Source organism: Pygocentrus nattereri, chromosome 10, assembly GCF_015220715.1.
Source record: "Pygocentrus nattereri isolate fPygNat1 chromosome 10, fPygNat1.pri, whole genome shotgun sequence".
In the NCBI taxonomy this organism is placed as follows: Eukaryota; Metazoa; Chordata; class Actinopteri; order Characiformes; family Serrasalmidae; genus Pygocentrus; species Pygocentrus nattereri.
This window is the reverse complement of record NC_051220.1, coordinates 35,612,719-35,630,985: the sequence shown is the minus strand read 5'-3', so window position 1 is coordinate 35,630,985 and position 18,267 is coordinate 35,612,719. Positions and strand designations below refer to the sequence as shown.

Genomic DNA, 18,267 nt, shown 5'->3' with positions numbered 1-18,267 from the left:
AGAAACTCAAAATGGCCCTAAAACACGCTCAAGGTCTTCCTGATTTATGTGTTCGGTCAGTTTTAGTTCTATTATAGGTTTTAGGATGATTTCATGTTAAAAAATAGAAACTGATGGAGAGTAGGTAAATAGCACTAAAGGCAAGTCATTATTTTTACAGCACTCAATGCAATAACAATAACAACAACAATAATAATAGTAATAATAATAATAATAATAATAATAATAATAATAATAAATAAGCATATAGAGCTCAGTACAAGTGTCCACAACAAGACTCCAAATGGGTATTGCCACAAATCAGACTTTCTCTCATGACTGGATAAGCCAAAAGTGACAGTTGACCACTACAAATGTCCCTGTGCTTTTCTCTAATTGGACAATACTCACTTCTGGCTTACTTCAGGCTTTACACAATTTTCCCTTCATCACAAATGTAGTTGATCAACCAAGACATATTTAGTATCCGAAGTTTACTTTTGCACACTAACGTAGCTAATAATAGATGAAAGTTTATACCCACCAATTAGCATCATGAAAACTGGTGTAAAAATCATTAAACACTGGAGAGTTTAACTGCAAATTGACTTGCTTATTTGGATCTGACATTTTATATTATCTTTAAAATTGGACAAAAACATATGTTGCATAGCTTAAAAAAACCTGTAAAGTCATTTTGTCTATACTTTTGCCTGTATTATGCCAAAAATGCAAACCCTTGAGACTCTAACATTTCAACAGTTAGAGGCAAGTGTGTGCTGATTTAGGCATGCAGTTCACTGATAGGTTCCTAGGGTGCATTACCTGTAAGCAAGTAGCTTGAATACAAAATTAAAGAAGTAATCTTTGTAAATTAAACATGTCTTGACAGATTTAGTACATTTGGGAAAAGCTCCCTTTTACTAAATGTGTACTAAATGTGAAGCTCCCTGTTGTTAAGCATCAACAGTGTCATGCTGTAACTGTGAATCAGCTGTGCAACATGGCTATGGTTTCAATAGGTACAACAGAACTTTTAACTACTACTATTAACTAGCAAGTGTGGTACTGCTATTAAAAAACGGGCTACAATATAGAAAAACTGGTTTTGTTTTTTATGATCTTGATCTGTAAAATCAGTAACTACAATAATCTCTCCTCCATTACAACTGTCCCCTAAAAAAACACTTCTTTTGATCAGATTGGTCAGCACAGGTTGATGTAGGCTGTATGACTGCTTCAAGATTGTTTTTCAACTCATGATGCCTGTATCCCTCATATTCAAAACACTACGCAAAAACACTATGGCTGTGTTTACATGCAACAATTCTTGCCAATTCTGATTATAGATTAAGATTGAGGTGTTTGTGCTCACTCTACTCAACAATCTGATGGAAAATCTCAACAATCTGATGGAAAATCTCTTTTTACATGCACGCTATGAACAATCTAATCAAAATTTACCTGCAGGCATACAGCACCACAACATGCGTCACCTGACTCCAGTCGGAGTAAGATGAGCAGCAGTGAGAAGCGCTTGTGTTTTCAACTGCTTTAAAATGATGGCAGACTCAGGAAAATGTTGTCTTTAATAAGCCCATATCAATGCTTGACATGTACTTATTAAAGAAGGGTGAGAGGAAGACGTCATGCTCTGAGACACACAAGCTGGACGCGGTCTTTTAAAGCTCAATGCATAAACTTCAACTCCTGTGCAGTAGCAGAAACTGGTTTGCAGAGGAGATGTGAGGTGAGACCCATGTGCAGAACGTACTTAAACTTTCTGATTGGGAAGTTAATCAGATACAGATGTTTAAATGGCTATTATTCTTCAGATAGAGTGTATTCCGAATGGCCTAAATAGGACTAGTCTAGTCTGATTGAGGTGTTTACATGGACGTATTTTATTCCGATTGAGCTTTTAGTCAGATTATCAGGCTGCATGTAAACATGGCTACTGAGCAAAACGCATCTCTTCCTTTGAAAACAACTGGGAATAGCCACCTCAGTCCACAAAAATGCACAGATTGTACACTAACCACTAAGAATGGGTAACGTGGAAAAACATAACATCACATTGCTTAAAGACATTTTTACAATACACAATATGTAAGTAAGTAAGTAAATAAGTGATACTTTTTTGATCCCACAACCGGGGAAATTCCACCTCCGCATTTAACCGTGAAGTGAAACACCACATACACACTAGTGAACACAAACACACTAGGGGGCAGTGAGCACACACTTGCCCGGAGCGGTGAGCAGCCCTATCCACAGCACCCGGGGAGCAGTTGGGGGTTAGGTGTCTTGCTCAAGGACACCTCAGCCATGGACTGTCGGCCCTGGGGATCGAACCAGCAACCTTCCGGTCACAGGGCCAGATCCCTAACCTCCAGCCCACGACTGCCCCAATCCCCCAAGTATCATGATATTTACTTTTCTGAAGGTTTACAGACAAAATGCATCATCGAAAACTTGTGTAATTTCTAAAAAGGCTATGAGAACAAGGAATATGGTAAATTTTACATTTTTTTCTAACTTTTCTAACTAAAAATTATTTCAGGAGTAGAAGACAGAAACATCCCACAACTGGAATAAAATGGCAGAAAAATGCCATAATGGGCTCACATCCAATCAGCTAGGTGTTACTGTGCAGTTACTACACACATTGTTTACCACCTCACTATAATTTGTCCACATCTGTCTTTGTTACATGTACAGTATCTCACACAAGGGAGTACACCCCTCACATTTCTGCAAATATTTTATTCTATCTTTTCATGGGACAACACTATCACAGTCAACATGTCCAAATTGTGCCCAATTATGTCGTTGTCCCTCCCTGATTTAAAGGGGGAGCAGGGTCTGTTAAATTTGGTGTTTTGGGTACAATTCGCTCATACTGGCCACTGGATATTCAACATGGCACCTCATGGCAAAGAACTCCCTGAGGATGTAAGAAATAAATTTGTTGCTCTCCACAAAGATGGCCTATGCTGTAAAAAGACTGCTAACACCCTGGAACGGAGCTATAGCACGGTGGCCAAGGTCATACAGCAGTTTTCCTGGACAGATTCCACTCGGAACAGGCCTCGTCAGGGTCGACCAAAGAAGTTGAGTCAACGTGTTCAGCGCCATATCCAGAAGTTGGCTTCAAAAAAATAGATGCATGAGTGCTGCCAGCTTTGCTGCAGAGGTTGAAAAAGTGGGAGGTCAGCCTGTCAGCGCTCAGACCATATGCTGCACAATACATCAACTTGGTCTGCGTGGTCGTCGTCCCAGAAGCATGCCTCATCTGAAGCTGACGCACAAGGAAGCCCACAGAACAGTTTGCTGAAGATAAGCAGTCCAAGAACATGGATTACTGGAACCATGTCCTGTGGTCTGAGGAGACCATAATAACCTTGTTTGGCTCAGATGGTGTCCAGAGGGTTAAGGCAGTGCTAGATAATAATGGTGATCACACAAAATATTGACACTTTGAGCACAATTTGGACATGTTGATAGTGATGTACTCACTTGTGTTGCCATCTGTTTAGACATTAATGACTGTGTTGAGTTCTTTTCAGAGGACAGTAAATCTATACTGCTATACAAGCTGTACACTGACTACTTTAAGTTATTTCCAAGTTTCATTTCTAGTGTTGTCCCATGAATAAATGTAATAAAATATGTGCAGAAGTGTGAGGGGTGTACTCATTGTTGTGATATACTGTAATTATTCAGTGTTTTAGAAGTACTAACCATGTCCATGATGTACTATTATGCATAGTGTATAATAACCATAACATACACTCATCGGCCAGTTTATTAGGCACACATTGCTAGTAAAAGGTTGGACCCCCTTTTGCCTTCAGAACTGCCTTAATTCTTTGTGCCATACTTTCAACAATGTGTTGGAAACGTTCCTCAGAGATTTTGGTTGGTTATTTGAGTTACTGCTGCCTTTCTATCATCTGGAACCAGTCTGCCCATTCTCCTCTGACCTCTCACATCAACAAGGCATTTTCGTCCACACAACTGCCGCTCACTGGATATTTCCTCTTTTTCAGACCGTTCTCTGTAAACCCTAGAGATGGTTATGCGTGAAAATCCCAGTAGATCAGCAGTTTCTGAAATACTCAGACCAGCTCATCTGGCAACAACAACCACGTTCAAAGCCACTTAAATCCCCTTTCTTCCCCGTTCTGATGCTCGGTCTGCACTTCAGCAAGTTGTCTTGACCACCTCTACATGCCTAAATGCATTGAGTTGTGGCCATGTGACTGGCTGATTAGCTATTTGTGGTAACAAGCAACTGAACAGGTGGCTGGTGAGTGTATTTATTCCTGCTGTTATATTGTTTACACCCTTATTACTATTACTGTCCTGTGTTGTGTGACTGCTACTGGCTGCTAAATTTCCATGGGGATCAATAAAGTATCCCTCTCTCTCTCTCTCTCTCTCTCTCTCTAACATACTGGCTGGAAAAAACATATAATGTGGACTGTGAAAAAGTTATGGCCCATTTTCTGCTTTTCTCTTTTTTTCAAAACAATAAATTTTGAGAAATTGTGCACTAAAATTTACAGAAAACGCTGTATTTAAGTTTGTTCCCTGTGGAGGATTTTTCACTTCAAAAATCAGCAAAACATGCAATGTGACTGGTGTGTTCAAACATACATACATACTGACAGCTATACTGTCATACTACCCATCCCTATTTTAAATTCTGCTTCATTTGCTGAGAAGGTGAGGGTTGCATTTCAGTCAAACAGTGGCTGCAGGATATGAGCCATACCTCCACCTCTCCTATGCAGACACCAGCTCAATTAACGGGCAACCGCAGACTCTCTTAAAAATACCTCTCCAGGGTTCAAAAGTGGGCAGCCAAGCTCTAAATGCTGAATCAAGGGGAAATAAGCCGACAGAGCAAGAGAAAGAGGGCGGCTCATAGAGGAGCTGATTAACGGGGCAAAGATGCACAGCATCTATATATCTTTGCACTGAAACCTTTAGTAAGCTCCCCAAGCAGAACTGTGTAACAAGTACTATCAGTTCCGGGAGGGAAAAATAGACCATGGTGATTGGGACTCTGCATTTCTCTTCCTCGACTTTTCTGCTGAACGTTTCAGGGGATAAGATTCATTAGCTTAGCTCCAATGAAAACAAATCAGGAGCATTTGCTCACTCCACCATGTTTACCTTCGCTCTCAATGGAGTCATCACTTAATGTCAGCAGTCAAAATCAGGAGATAATGGATGGGATGCAGGCAGGCTGGGAAACCCTGAGTGGAACCAGGGTTCACAGAACAGCACTGTGTTAATTTGGGGACCTGCACTTCAGTTCAAACCCTTGAGCCAAGTCGTTTTGGAGCTACGCTCATCACTACACTCTTGGTCTCTGTAGATATCTAACTGTCTGAGGAGCACTACATTCATTCCTTCAACAGCTGTTTGCCATTGAAAGCAGTGTCAATGAGTGCACAGCAATCAGGCTTCACCAAATGGTGATTCCCTGCTAATAAGTAGGTGTTTCTGAGGCACAGTCAGTACGGGTAAGAAATGTTCACCACTGAGTGATAAGCCATAAAATCAGAGCATGTAAACTTTCAGAGTGGAACGCAAACATGTCGTGAGAAATCAGAAAAGACATTCAGTGGCTTTTTTCCCACATTCGTTTGCAAAGACATGCAGCCGGTCCCACTGATGACATGACGGAATGTGGACAATGTAAGCACAGGTGTGAGAGAGGAGTCTGATGCTTCTGGACATTCTGGACATTCAAAGCTATTCACCCATATTAAGTGTCAACATTTTTACAACATTAGCCCTTAAATGCATATATCACGTCACTTTCCCCCCTCCATGGTAAATCATCCATGTATTTCAGATGGGTACAGATAACCTATCAAAATACAGTTGTATGCAAATGTTTGGGCACCGCTGGTCAAATTATGTTTTGTTGATTTTCTGAATGAAAATAAGTGAACACATCCTCTACACAGAACACACATCTGCACAATTTACTACACACGTACTGTTTATTTGCTTGATTGAACACATTGGAAAAAAGTGAAATGTAAAAATGTAAATTATATTATATATTTTATAACAGAATTAACAAACAAACAAATGAGACTTAACAAATTCTAAGTATATTTTATATTCTATGCTTTTTTTTTCAATATGTTAAACTCAGCAAATAAACCGAAATTGTTCGCCAACATTTGTAGATTTTTTTCTTCATTAAATTTCTTCTTTTTTCTGCATTATTTGAGCACGGCTGCTGTCCTTTACATCAAGTGAAAACGACTTTCTAAATGAACCAATATAAACTGTCTGGTTTGACTTACTTAAAAATGAAGAACGTTTTCATCTTCACCTGAAAAGTTACCATTTTGTTTTTTTTTAAACAGCAATGATATTTAAGTTTGTTCCCTGTAAAGGATGTGGTTCCTTCTTTTCTTTGTTTGAGATGTAAGTGCTTAAGTATACTTAGGCATACACAATAAAGGAACAATTAGAGCACACAGTAAAATCTGTGATATGAGTTCTCATGATTAAACATTGTCGTCTTTCATGACAATTACCGGTAATGGTAACATGACACTATTACATTACTGAACAAAATCTGTCATGACAATTTATGACAGCATATTACATCTGCTATGACATGTTTATGGCATGGCTATGTCAACAACATGCTGGAAAAAAAGTCTGTAGATAAAAGAAGTATGAGAACTTGTTAAACTATGCACAAATAAACATGGTGACAGGTCATCACATACACAAGAGGAAAGGTTCAGCTGTGCAGACTCACAAGTGCTGGGTCCAGCTCCTCGTTAAGGAGAGCCTCGTTCTTAATCAGAGCCACTCTCTGGGCGAAGCGGCAGGTGGAGATAGACTCCTAAGATGAAAGTGGAGATCATCACATTAGATTAGAAAACATGCTTTCTTCACATTCTTTTAGAGAGAGTTAAACGTCACTTCATGTGTTTAATCTTAAAATTCACTATTCCTGTTATTAAGATCTATTATTTTTCAATGCGTACTAGGGGTGGGCAATACGATGCTATTTTATTGTCATTGTGGTAAATTGTGTCACAATGCACCTGCTTAATTGGATTTAGTGAAGTGCAGTTTGTAAGGCTTTGTAGCTTTTTATTATTATATTATTATAATTGTTATTGCAGGTTTTTATATGTGAAAATACATGTACTACCTTGTCTGTTCCACCCTATTCAATCTCAGAATAACTAAACATCATGATGCATATTGTGTATTGTGAAAAAGTATCGTGATTTAATATTTTTCCCATATCGCATACCCCTACGTAAGTTTCGTAGTTATGAGAAGGAGGAACTGAAATGTGATTCCTTGCCGTTTACATGGAATGGAAACTGAATCACAACCAGAAAAGCACCTAAGACAGTAGTTAAGTGTTAAATAAGACAAAGCCTTACATCAACGTTCCTCTTGTCCACTGACACAGTGGCGATCATGGTGGTCATGCAGTTGCCCCCCAGGCTGTCTCTGAGCACAGAAGTCATCATAGAGTTGCGGTACGGGATATGAGAGCGGTTCTTCTCTGACAGAGCCGTGATGACCTGAAATAACACAGAAGGCTTGTGAGGTTAAAGAAGTTTGAGAACTTTAAACAGCCCATATGGGGAAAAAAATCCCACTGCTTTGAAATAAAGGTTTTAGATATAGTGTGTAAACATTGTTAAAGCTTCAAAATGTACAATTTTTTTCTGTCCACACATAAGAAACTAAACTGCACAAACAGTCCATATTCAAATCACTGGTTCTGTGACAAATGCATGTACATACATCTGGCTATTCAGCCTACACCAGTTTAGCTCCACCCATTCAGTGGTTGGTATAGTGTAGTGGGTAATACCTCTGTCTTCTATGCTGTAGACTGGGGTTAACACCCTACACTACACCAATATGAGTCCTTGGGCAAAACTGCTAACACTACCTTCGCCCACCTGTGTAAAAAATGATCAAATTGTAAGTTGCTCTGGATAAGAGTGTCTGCCAAATGCCATAAATGTAATTCATGCTGAAGTTAAGTGTGTTTGTAGAGGTCATTTACATAATCGCTGCTGTCAGAAGAAAACCTCGTATCTCCATTTACGTGTCCTTTACATTGTGTGTAAATTTCATGATGAATGTATCAAAAGAAAGGGCCCAAAATGACTTATTTTAGAATGAAATGAAATATTCTGGTTCCATTGACTTACATTAAAAGTGGAGTAGGTTTTTTCTTTCTCCTGTAAAGTTACTATTTTGGAGACAAGAGGTTTTCTTCTGACAACAGCGATATATCAGTCTTAAATGCACAGTAAAACATGAACTCAAAATGGGCTGTTTTTGCAGCCATAAAGGATTGAACAGACTGGGGAGTAAACAGCACATTTTGAAGCTTCAACTTTGTTTACATACTGCATAAAACTCTTTTCTTTAAAAAGAGCAAAGAAAATTCAGTTTTACATGATCTGGTTCCTTTAAATAAAAGATAAATGGAGTGTGGTGCATAAAGGTATTAATAGCAGTATCAGCAATAATAGGGCATCAACTATCGGATTGTGACATGGAGCGATGAGGCGGATGCACGTGCTCATATAAGTGAGTTTTATTGAGGGCAAATCCAGGGTCATGGTTGAAACAGTCCAGGGTCAATGAGCCAATACGGAGAGAACGAGATTCAAATATAACGAAATAAACGCAGGATCCAAAGACTACACTTCAAACAGAACAAGCAAAACATCCAACACAAACAGCACATACATACAGCACATCAAACAAGCATACAAACACAGAACAACACAGACCAGGGCAAACCCGGGGCTTACAGAGCACAAAGTTCACAAGACACAAGTGGAAACAATCAGGGCGGAGTCACAAAACAAGGGGGCAGGACGGTGACAATCAAAACAAAGAAACACATGGACAACCGGGAAGTAAACAAGGCACATGGGGAGTGGGAGGAACCAATCGTGACACGGATCTTATTATCAGCCCAGAAATTCCATCAGTTCAATGCTAAAGAAAGAACATTAGGAACAGAGCCTCCTGACCTGCTCCAGGTAGTGCAGTGACAAATTGATGTACTTGGCCTCGGTCAGGATCTGGCCCCCTACACCTGTCTTTCCCACTCTCTCAGAGCCAGCCAGGTCCACCAGGTGGAGTTTGGAGCGCCGCAGGGTCGCTGAGCCTGGCTCACGGCTACACAGGTGAATGGTGAAGATACAGTGAGAGCGTGTGGAGGCCTGATTCATGGGGGTCTGGAAATGGACAGGGAGAGAGCATAGCAATAATTAGTAGAAGAACGTGACATACGCTTCCTGTCAAAAGTTTGGGGACACTTTACCGTCAAACCTTTCAGAGGAAAACAAAGAAAGAAAAGAAAAACACCTGGAAAACACGGGTATTTACTGATATTTGTATCGGAAAGCTAGTATTTTTTAACACTCAGCTTCATGTTCAGTAAAATATCTTCATTACGTGCTGATTTGAGTGCTCACATCACAACAACAGGATAAAAGGGGCAGCACTCCCATGTATGGCACATGCAGAGGACTTAGTTATTAAGATAGCACCATAGCACTGATTCAAACAAATTAAAATTCAATCTGATACGATACACTGATGTCTTGATTCATTGCATTTTTCGATACAGCCAAAATAAGGAGAAGCTAAAAATGTGCCTTTTGTTAATTTGATGACGTTTCAATTTTCAGTTTATTAGCACATTTGTCATTAAAGAAGCATATTTGAAGCAAGCGCTGTGCTTCATAGTGTTCGGGTCTAATGCTTTACACCCCAAGGCCCCCAAGTCAGGCACAAGCTAACATGTTAGCGACAATTTGGTACAATACAATACAGTGCAATGAAGTGTAACATGTTGTACTGTTACATCCACAAACAGCACTGATACAAACATACAAATTTTCACAAATGTAACATTGTTTCTTAAGTAAACCTGATCTAGTTGTTGCAAACCGACAAATACATGCTCATTTGCATTCCACTGAAAAAAATCCCCAGACTTTTGATGGTGATGGTATGATTGCTATGATTGTACGTATTCATGAACACGGTGCAGTAAAGCCACTAGTACATTCTTCCTGTAATCCAGTCGGCTAATACCTTGCTTTTGTATTTGTATTTGGGGTGGGAACGAAGATCCTGTTGTCAGTGAACAACGTCTGCAAGGAGCAGCGGAAGACAGCAAGTAAACACAGCATGAGCAAATACGCAGTAACAGGGACCTTTCTGGTTTGTTTGTTTGAGGTTCCTTGCATGTGCGCAACATTTGAATCAATGGCAGACATGTGTCACTGATGCCTGGTTCTATTACCAGTGTCAAAAACAAGCAGGTCAGATCAGGTCACAGCACGGGTCTGGTCTGACTCACTGGGACACATTTTTCAATGAGAAAAAGATGAGAGACTTCGTGTAACCTCGAATGACATCAAATAGAAGGAAAGCCCCAAAGCCAGAGCAGATAAAGGCGCACTGTATTTAGAGTTTGATGACGCATAGGACAACACTGATTGAACACAGGCTTATTGACATGGTCAAATAGCAAAATCTTCACTGATTCAAGGCCATGTTGATTATTACAGTACAGAGCTCTGCAGCCAAAATACCGTCCTCAACATCTGCATGTGCCATACATGGAAGTGCTGAGAGTTTATTAATATCTCAGATTTTTCATCTTATATACTAGAGGCTGCAGGACTTCCACACCATTGTTTTTTACACTTTTAAAGAATTTTCACAATTGCTTGCACTGTGTGTACAAACTGACCTTCATCAAAGTATTTATTTTTACTATTTCTCAATTTAATCTAGTTGCCAAAAATATATAAGGTTTTTAGATTTCTATACACACACTGGTTTTACTTATACAACAGTTCCGACAACATTATCTGCTGGGTTGAGAAGCTTTCCACCTGTGCTGTCAGGCCGTTGATTTTTTTCATGAATGTTTATTTCACCGAGTGCTGGTTGCTAAGTAACAACAAGTTTTACACTGGAAAATGAAAACAGATGGATCAGATAACTTCTATAAGATATTTGACCTGTAGCCCAGTCAGATTCTAAAGAAGAGTTTGAGAGCAGGCCTGTTTTATGGTTGGCAGTTGTGATGGCAGAACAACTAAACAAATAGAACACAATTCGGCAAACAAGATGGGCTGTGAAAGGTTTTACGGACTGATAGGGAACAGTTGTATGGCTCTGTCTGCAACTCAACAAGCTACTACTTCTTTGGCTGAAGGAACTGCCAATATTAAAGCATATTTGATACAATATTTGGAACACTTGAGGAGATCTCACAAATAATATCATAGCTGTGATGTTGTTCATGATGACACATTGCCTCATGTGTTATAGTACTCTGTGCAGGGGCTCATTTGACTTGACTACTGACACTGATCAAAATATAAAAAATACAAAACACAACTAGCACTGAAGCATCTCACACTTAAGCAATAGAGCACGAGAGGGAGCCTTTGGCTCATGCCTGTGACCAAATCACAGGCATGATGTAATAGCGATAATACACAACCTCGAGTGTTCTATTGCTTTTATACAACAGCTAAATAAATAAAGTAAGAAATAAATAAATTGAGCCGTGAATGTGTCATTTAATATGTTTTAACGTTTACTTTTCCTTCTGCCATTGTAACGGACTCCGCTCACTTGCCTTGAGCGTCTCCTACAGTCTCCTACGTCTCAGTGGAGTGATACAGCATTTGTGAAAAACCCGAGATGCTATGGCAAAATATCAGCACGGTTAGAACACTTCTCAACCAATAAGCTTTCGTGGCCGGAACTAACTGTCGTATAAATGGCAACAATTAATCTTTTGCTTGATTTCAGGCGCTAAAATAGATTCACCATTTACACTAAAATTTCCGCTTGTTTCCACATCGTAGCAAAGTTTCATGGATCAGATGAAGAGCAGTTTGATCGTCTTTAAAAGTGTATTTTTATTTGCACTTTAGTTTTTTTTTGTTGTATTGCACACTTCAAAACCAACATTTAATATCTGTATTTAGTGGAAATGTTAGTTAAAGACAAGGTGATCATCTACAAATCACCTTCAAGTGAATATCAAAATAAAGTGTCACCAAAAGCTGAACTGAAACTGAAACTGAAACCTGTCTGAACATTTTATGTGCAACCTGCTACATAAACATAAACAGATGTCATATGTAGCCATAAGTTGTCCATCCATCCATCCATCCATTATCTTCCGCTTCTCCGGGGTTCGGGTCGCGGGGGCAGCATCCTGAGCAATGAAGCCCAGACCTCCCTTTCCCCAGCCACTTCCACTAGCTCCCTGGGAGGGATTCCGAGGCGCTCCCAGGCCAGCTGGGCGATATAGTCACGCCAGCGTGTCCTGGGTCTTCCCCGGGGTCTCCTCCCCGGTGGACTTGCCTGTGACACCTCCCAAGGGAGGCGTCCAGGAGGCATCCTAACAAGATGCCCGAACCACCTCAACTGGCTCCTCTCGACGTGAAGAAGCAGCGGCTCTGCTCCGAGTCCCTCCCGGATGACCGAACTTCTCACCCTATCTCTAAGGGAGAGTCCAGCCACCCTGCGGAGGAAACTCATTTCGGCCGCTTGTATTCGCGATCTCGTTCTTTCGGTCATTACCCAAAGCTCATGACCATAGGTGAGGGAGGGAACGTAGATCGACCAGTAAATCGAGAGCCTTGCCTTATGGCTCAGCTCTTTCTTTACCACAACAGACCGGTAAAGAGCCCGCATCACTGCTGACCCAGCACCAATCCGCCTGTCAATCTCCCGCTCCCTTGTACCATCACTCGTGAACAAGACCCCGAGATACTTAAACTCCTCCACTTGAGGCAAGAGCTCATCCCCGACCCAGAGAGGGCTCTCCACCCTTTCCCGCGTGAGAACCATGGCCTCGGATTTGGAGGTACTGATCCTCATCCCGGCCGCTTCACACTCGGCTGCAAACCGATCCAGTGAAAGCTGAAGTTCACGGCCTGATGTCCCCAATAGGACCACATCATCTGCAAACAGCAGAGATGTGACCCTGAGGTCACCAAACCGGACACCCTCCATCCCCTGGCTGCGCCTAGAAATTCTATCCATAAAAATTATGAATAGAATCGGTGACAAAGGGCAGCCCTGACGGAGTCCAACTCTCACTGGGAAAAAGTCTGACTTACTGCCGGCCATGCGAACCAAACTCCTGCTTTGTTTGTACAGGGCCTGAATGGCTCGTAGCAAAGAGCCATGTACCCCGTACTCCCGAAGCACCTCCCACAGAATACCCCGGGGAACACAGTCGAATGCCTTCTCCAAATCCACAAAGCACATGTGGACTGGTTGGGCAAACTCCCATGAACCCTCCAGAATCCTGGAGAGGGTAAAGAGTTGGTCCAGTGTTCCACGACCAGGGCGGAACCCGCACTGCTCCTCCTGAATCCGAGGTTCGACTATAAGCCGGACTCTCTTCTCCAGTACCCTTGCATAGACCTTACCAGGGAGGCTGAGGAGTGTGATTCCCCTGTAGTTGGAACACACCCTCCGGTCCCCCTTTTTAAAAAGAGGCACCACCACCCCAGTCTGCCAATCCAGTGGCACCACCCCCGATGTCCACGCAATGTTGAAAAGGCGTGTCAGCCAAGACAGCCCCCACAACATCCAGAGCCTTGAGGAACTCGGGACGGATCTCATCCACCCCTGCAGCCCTGCCGCCAAGGAGCTTTTTAACTACCTTAGCGACTTCGGCCTCAGTAATGGACAAGCCTATTCCCGTGTCCCCAGACTCTGCCTCCTCACTGGAGAACGTGTTGGTGGGATTGAGAAGGTCCTCAAAGTATTCCTTCCACCGCCCAATGATGTCTTCAGTCGAAGTCAGCAGCACACCATCTCCACTGTATACAGTGCTAGTGGCACATTGCTTTCCCCTTCTGAGTCGCCTGACGGTTTGCCAGAATCTTTTCGGAGCCGACTTAAAGTCACTTTCCAAGGCCTCACTGAACTCTTCCCACACCCGGGTTTTTGCCTTGGCAACGACTGAAGCCGCAGATCGCTTGGCCTGTCGATACCTGCCAGCTGCCTCTGGTGTCCTACAGGCCAACCATGTCTGGTAGGACTCCTTCTTCAGCTTGACGGCATCTCTCACCTGGGGTGTCCACCACCGGGTTTGAGGATTACCGCCCCGACAGGCACCAACTACCTTGCAACCACAGCTACAGTCAGCCGCTTCAACAATGGAGGAGCGGAACATGGCCCATTCTGAGTCAATGTCCCCCACCTCCCCCGATATCTGGTCGAAGTTCTGACGGAGGTGTGAGTTGAAGATCAATCTGACAGGTTCTTCTGCCAGACGTTCCCAGCAAACCCTCACTATACGTTTGGGTTTGCCTGGTCTGACTGGCATCTTCCCCCACCACCTGATCCAACTCACCACCAGGTGGTGATCAGTTGACAGCTCAGCTCCTCTCTTTACCCGAGTACACATGGCCGCAAGTCCGCTGACACGACAACAAAGTCAATCATTGAACTGCGGCCTAGGGTGTCCTGGTGCCATGTGCACTTATGGACATCCTTGTGTTCAAACATGGTGTTCGTTATGGACAAACTGTGGTTTGCACAGAAGTCCAAAAACTGAACACCACTCGGGTTCAGATCAGAGAGGCCATTCCTCCCAATCACACCCCTCCAGGTCTTACTGTCATTGCCCACGTGAGCGTTGAAGTCCCCCAGTAGGACAATCGAGTCTCCAGGAGGAGCACTTTGAGGCACCCCTTCCAAGGACTCTATGAAGGCTGGGTATTCTGAACTGCTGTTCGGTGCATAAGCACAGACAACAGTCAGGACCCGTTCCCCAACCCGAAGGCGTAGGGAAGCTACCCTCTCGTCCACCGGGGAAAACCCCAACATACAGGCGCCGAGTCGAGGGGCTATGAGAAAGCCCACACCTGCCCGCCGCCTCTCACCATGGGCAACTCCAGAAAAGAATAAAGTCCAGCCCCTCTCAAGGAGATTGGACCCAGAGCCCAAGCTGTGTGTTGAGGTGAGCCCGACTATATCTAGCCGGTATCTCTCAACCTCGCGCACCAACTCAGGCTCCTTCCCCGCCAGTGAGGTAACGTTCCAAGTTCCAAAAGCCAGTTTCAGCAACCGAGGATCAGAACGCCAAGGCCCACGCCTTCGGACACTGCCCGATCCACAATGCACCGCACCCCTACTACTGCCCCTCCTATCGGTGGTGGGTCGATGGGAGGGGGGACTCATGTAGCTCCTTCGGGCTGGGCCCGGCCGGGTGAATGAGTGAATGCCCGGCCACCAGACGCTCGCTGGCGAGCCCCTCCCCCAGGCCTGGGCACACAAGTCCTGTTTTGTTATCCTCATAGGGGTGGTTATGGATCACACTTTGCCTGGCCTGTCACCTAGGACCAGTTTGCCATGGGAGACCCTACCAGGAGCTTTTGCTCCAGACAACATAGCTCCTAGGGTCCTTCAAGCACACAAACCTCTCCACCACGATAAGGTGGTGATCCATGGAGAGGGTGGTGATCCATGAAGAGGGGTGGTGATCCATGGAGAGGGTGGTGATCCATGGAGAGGGGTGGTGATCCATGGAGAGGCCATAAGTTGTCTGTTCAGTAATATAACAATGTCATGGTACCTTTACCGGTAATTCTTATGACAGATGTCATAATGTTTGATGACTTGAGAGCTTATGTCACATTATAATTTTTGCTGTTATTTGTTAACCGTCATGATATCAGACATTATGTGTGAGCCGTAGCAGATATCATATGCAGTCATGAGCTGTTATGACAGATTATGTTCAGTAATGTGCAACATTCATGTCCTGACGGCTAACCAGAATACAAAACAAACATTATTATGCCATGGCTTTCCATCTGCCATTAAAATTAACAGTAATGGTAAGATGACACAAAAAAAAAGTTATGATAGCATATGACATTGGCTATGACATGTTTATGGCATGGCCATATCAATGAGTAGCAGAGATTAAGCCAAGTGTTACTTTATTAACTGTATCACTTTAACCTCATCACTAAAACCACATTTTTTCTACAGTGCAATTTGGGAAATGGGATTTAATCCAAATCTGATGTAATACCCTTTACCCTACGTGAGCTTGCTCTCAAAACTCTATAGAGAGACTGTTTGCTAATAGCTCAGAATATATACTCGTTTGTGGCTTTTTACACCACAAACAGCTGAGTAAAAACTGACCAAACCATAAAGAAAACAAAACACATTAATTCGAGCTGACATGCTCCCTTTCTCTGGTTAATCTCATGAGGTTCAGACACTGAGCTTTCTAACCACAGTTCTTGTGTACACTTAAAAAAAGCTGACCCTCGCCAGCCACCCTGGCCACACACTTCGAGCCGTGTCTGACTCAGCAAGACCCCAAAAGAGGAGCAGTGGTCAGCTCACCCTGGCTCAACAATCCTCCTGCTGTGGCTGCAGGACACAGGGACTGCAGCTGTGGAGCATCGCAGGAGGTCAGAGGGTGCTTCATGGGGCGCTTCATGTAAGCAGTCAGGTGGGAAACGAAGAAAAGAGACCCCATTCAGAGATTTCGCTTCTTCCAGTAAACAGGGGGTTGTTTACTGACCTGGGAAGTGTGGGTGGCTGAGCCTTTAGACCCATGAGCTCATCGCTCCTTTTCAGAGAGAACAGGTCAGATTGCAGAGGGACGACTTAAAAAGCATCACTGGTCCTCAGCACAGTGATTCTGGAAACAATGAGGCCTGAAGGAATTTGGCAACAAAGCATACGACTATCCTCAATGTATCACAGTGAGCAAAAAGTCAGATTAAAATAATAAATGTTTCCAAACCTGCCAAATTGCGTAACACTTCCTCTTTGGTTGTTACTTCAGCAGTTTGATAGAAACAGTCCCACAGGTTGAAATCATTGCACTGTGGAGTTGCTATGTGTTTTCTTAAAGGGTTTTCCAACACTAAGGTTAAATCCAGATGAGAGCGCAGCTGTTGAGTCAATTTGGAATTAAATGCAGAATGCTGAAGGACGCTTTATAAAATCGTTAATGTATTCATTTATAGTGAAAAGTTCATGAAACAGACTAACTAAAATATACTGATAAGATAAATACATGCTATGCCACTAAACATACGGATTACGTATTGACTTTAAGTTGAAATATTCTCATACTAGTAAGTTCTCTACTAAGTCACACTATTTTGTCAGCACCCCAACCAAGCATTTCTGTTAATTTGTTAAAATAATGTGGTTAATGTAACAGACTTTAAAGCAATTTCTTTAAAATATTTCTGTTTTCTTGCCCCTTTGTGTGGCCCCCTGGTGTAGGAAAATCAACTTGGACTTCTGTATTAAAAAAAAAAAAACAATCAAATAAAATCACGTCCCCATAACGTGCTGGGTTGAGCTGCTAGAGAGCAATGTGGGCCAAAAGGGAAGGTGAGAAACTCTTGCTGCAAAAACAACATCTCTTCAGAAACATGGCTGAGATAAAACAGACAGCAGCTCATGCAACTCATACAACAGCCACGATAAAAAAAGCATTTATACAACATAAAACACTTTGTAAAACGCCTTGTTTACTCACAACAACGACAAGCTAGTTCACTTCCAATGTACTGAATCATACATGAGACTTATATATTACCAAGCATAATCTGTCAGGAAAACTCATGACAGCATATGACATCTGCCATGATAAGTTTATGGCATGGTTACGTCAACGTTATGTGGTGGGTCCTACCACAGTGCTACCATATTAACTGCTTTACTGTAACCTCATCATCTATAACCAAAATCTCGTGTTTCTCTATATTGTATTTTTTTGAGAAAGGAATTTAACCTATATCTAAATATCCTGGACATTTATTTAATTGAATTAGCTAATGAGCCAATGTATTTACACAATTCAGTTGAAATATATTCAAACAACGTTACTGATGGAAAATAAGGCATAGAACTCCGGAAAAAACATAGAACTCCAGAAAAAACATCCGGAAATTATATTTCATGGCTGCTGTGAAAAGGGGTCATCCTTACTTATCCATGATAGAACCCTTCATGTGTTCACAGGGCCACCACACTAGTGTGCAAAGGTAGACTGGAATTCAATGCTTTGCTCAGGATAAGCGCATTGCTCAAGCTACAGTAACAGTGCTAATCAGGACTAATGCTTAAATCTAGCACCCAATAATACCAAACCAGCATTACCTTGGTGCTTACTCAAATACTTGACAGATTCATAGAGTTTAATCATAT

At 42.4% G+C, this 18,267-nt stretch overlaps 1 protein-coding gene across 2 annotated transcripts in view; it reads right to left on the bottom strand.

Annotated features, from left to right (window-relative positions):
- The window catches only part of kif6 (kinesin family member 6), a 113,446-nt gene that overhangs the window by 73,575 nt on the left and 21,604 nt on the right, over positions 1–18,267 (bottom strand). For both annotated transcript variants that reach the window (XM_037542173.1, XM_017690750.2), the window contains exons 7-9: positions 9,048–9,254; positions 7,425–7,568; positions 6,782–6,868 (exon numbers count right to left, since the gene is read on the bottom strand). In XM_037542173.1, the coding sequence (XP_037398070.1) occupies positions 6,782–6,868; positions 7,425–7,568; positions 9,048–9,254 (438 nt within the window). The remainder of the gene's footprint in view (positions 1–6,781; positions 6,869–7,424; positions 7,569–9,047; positions 9,255–18,267) is intronic.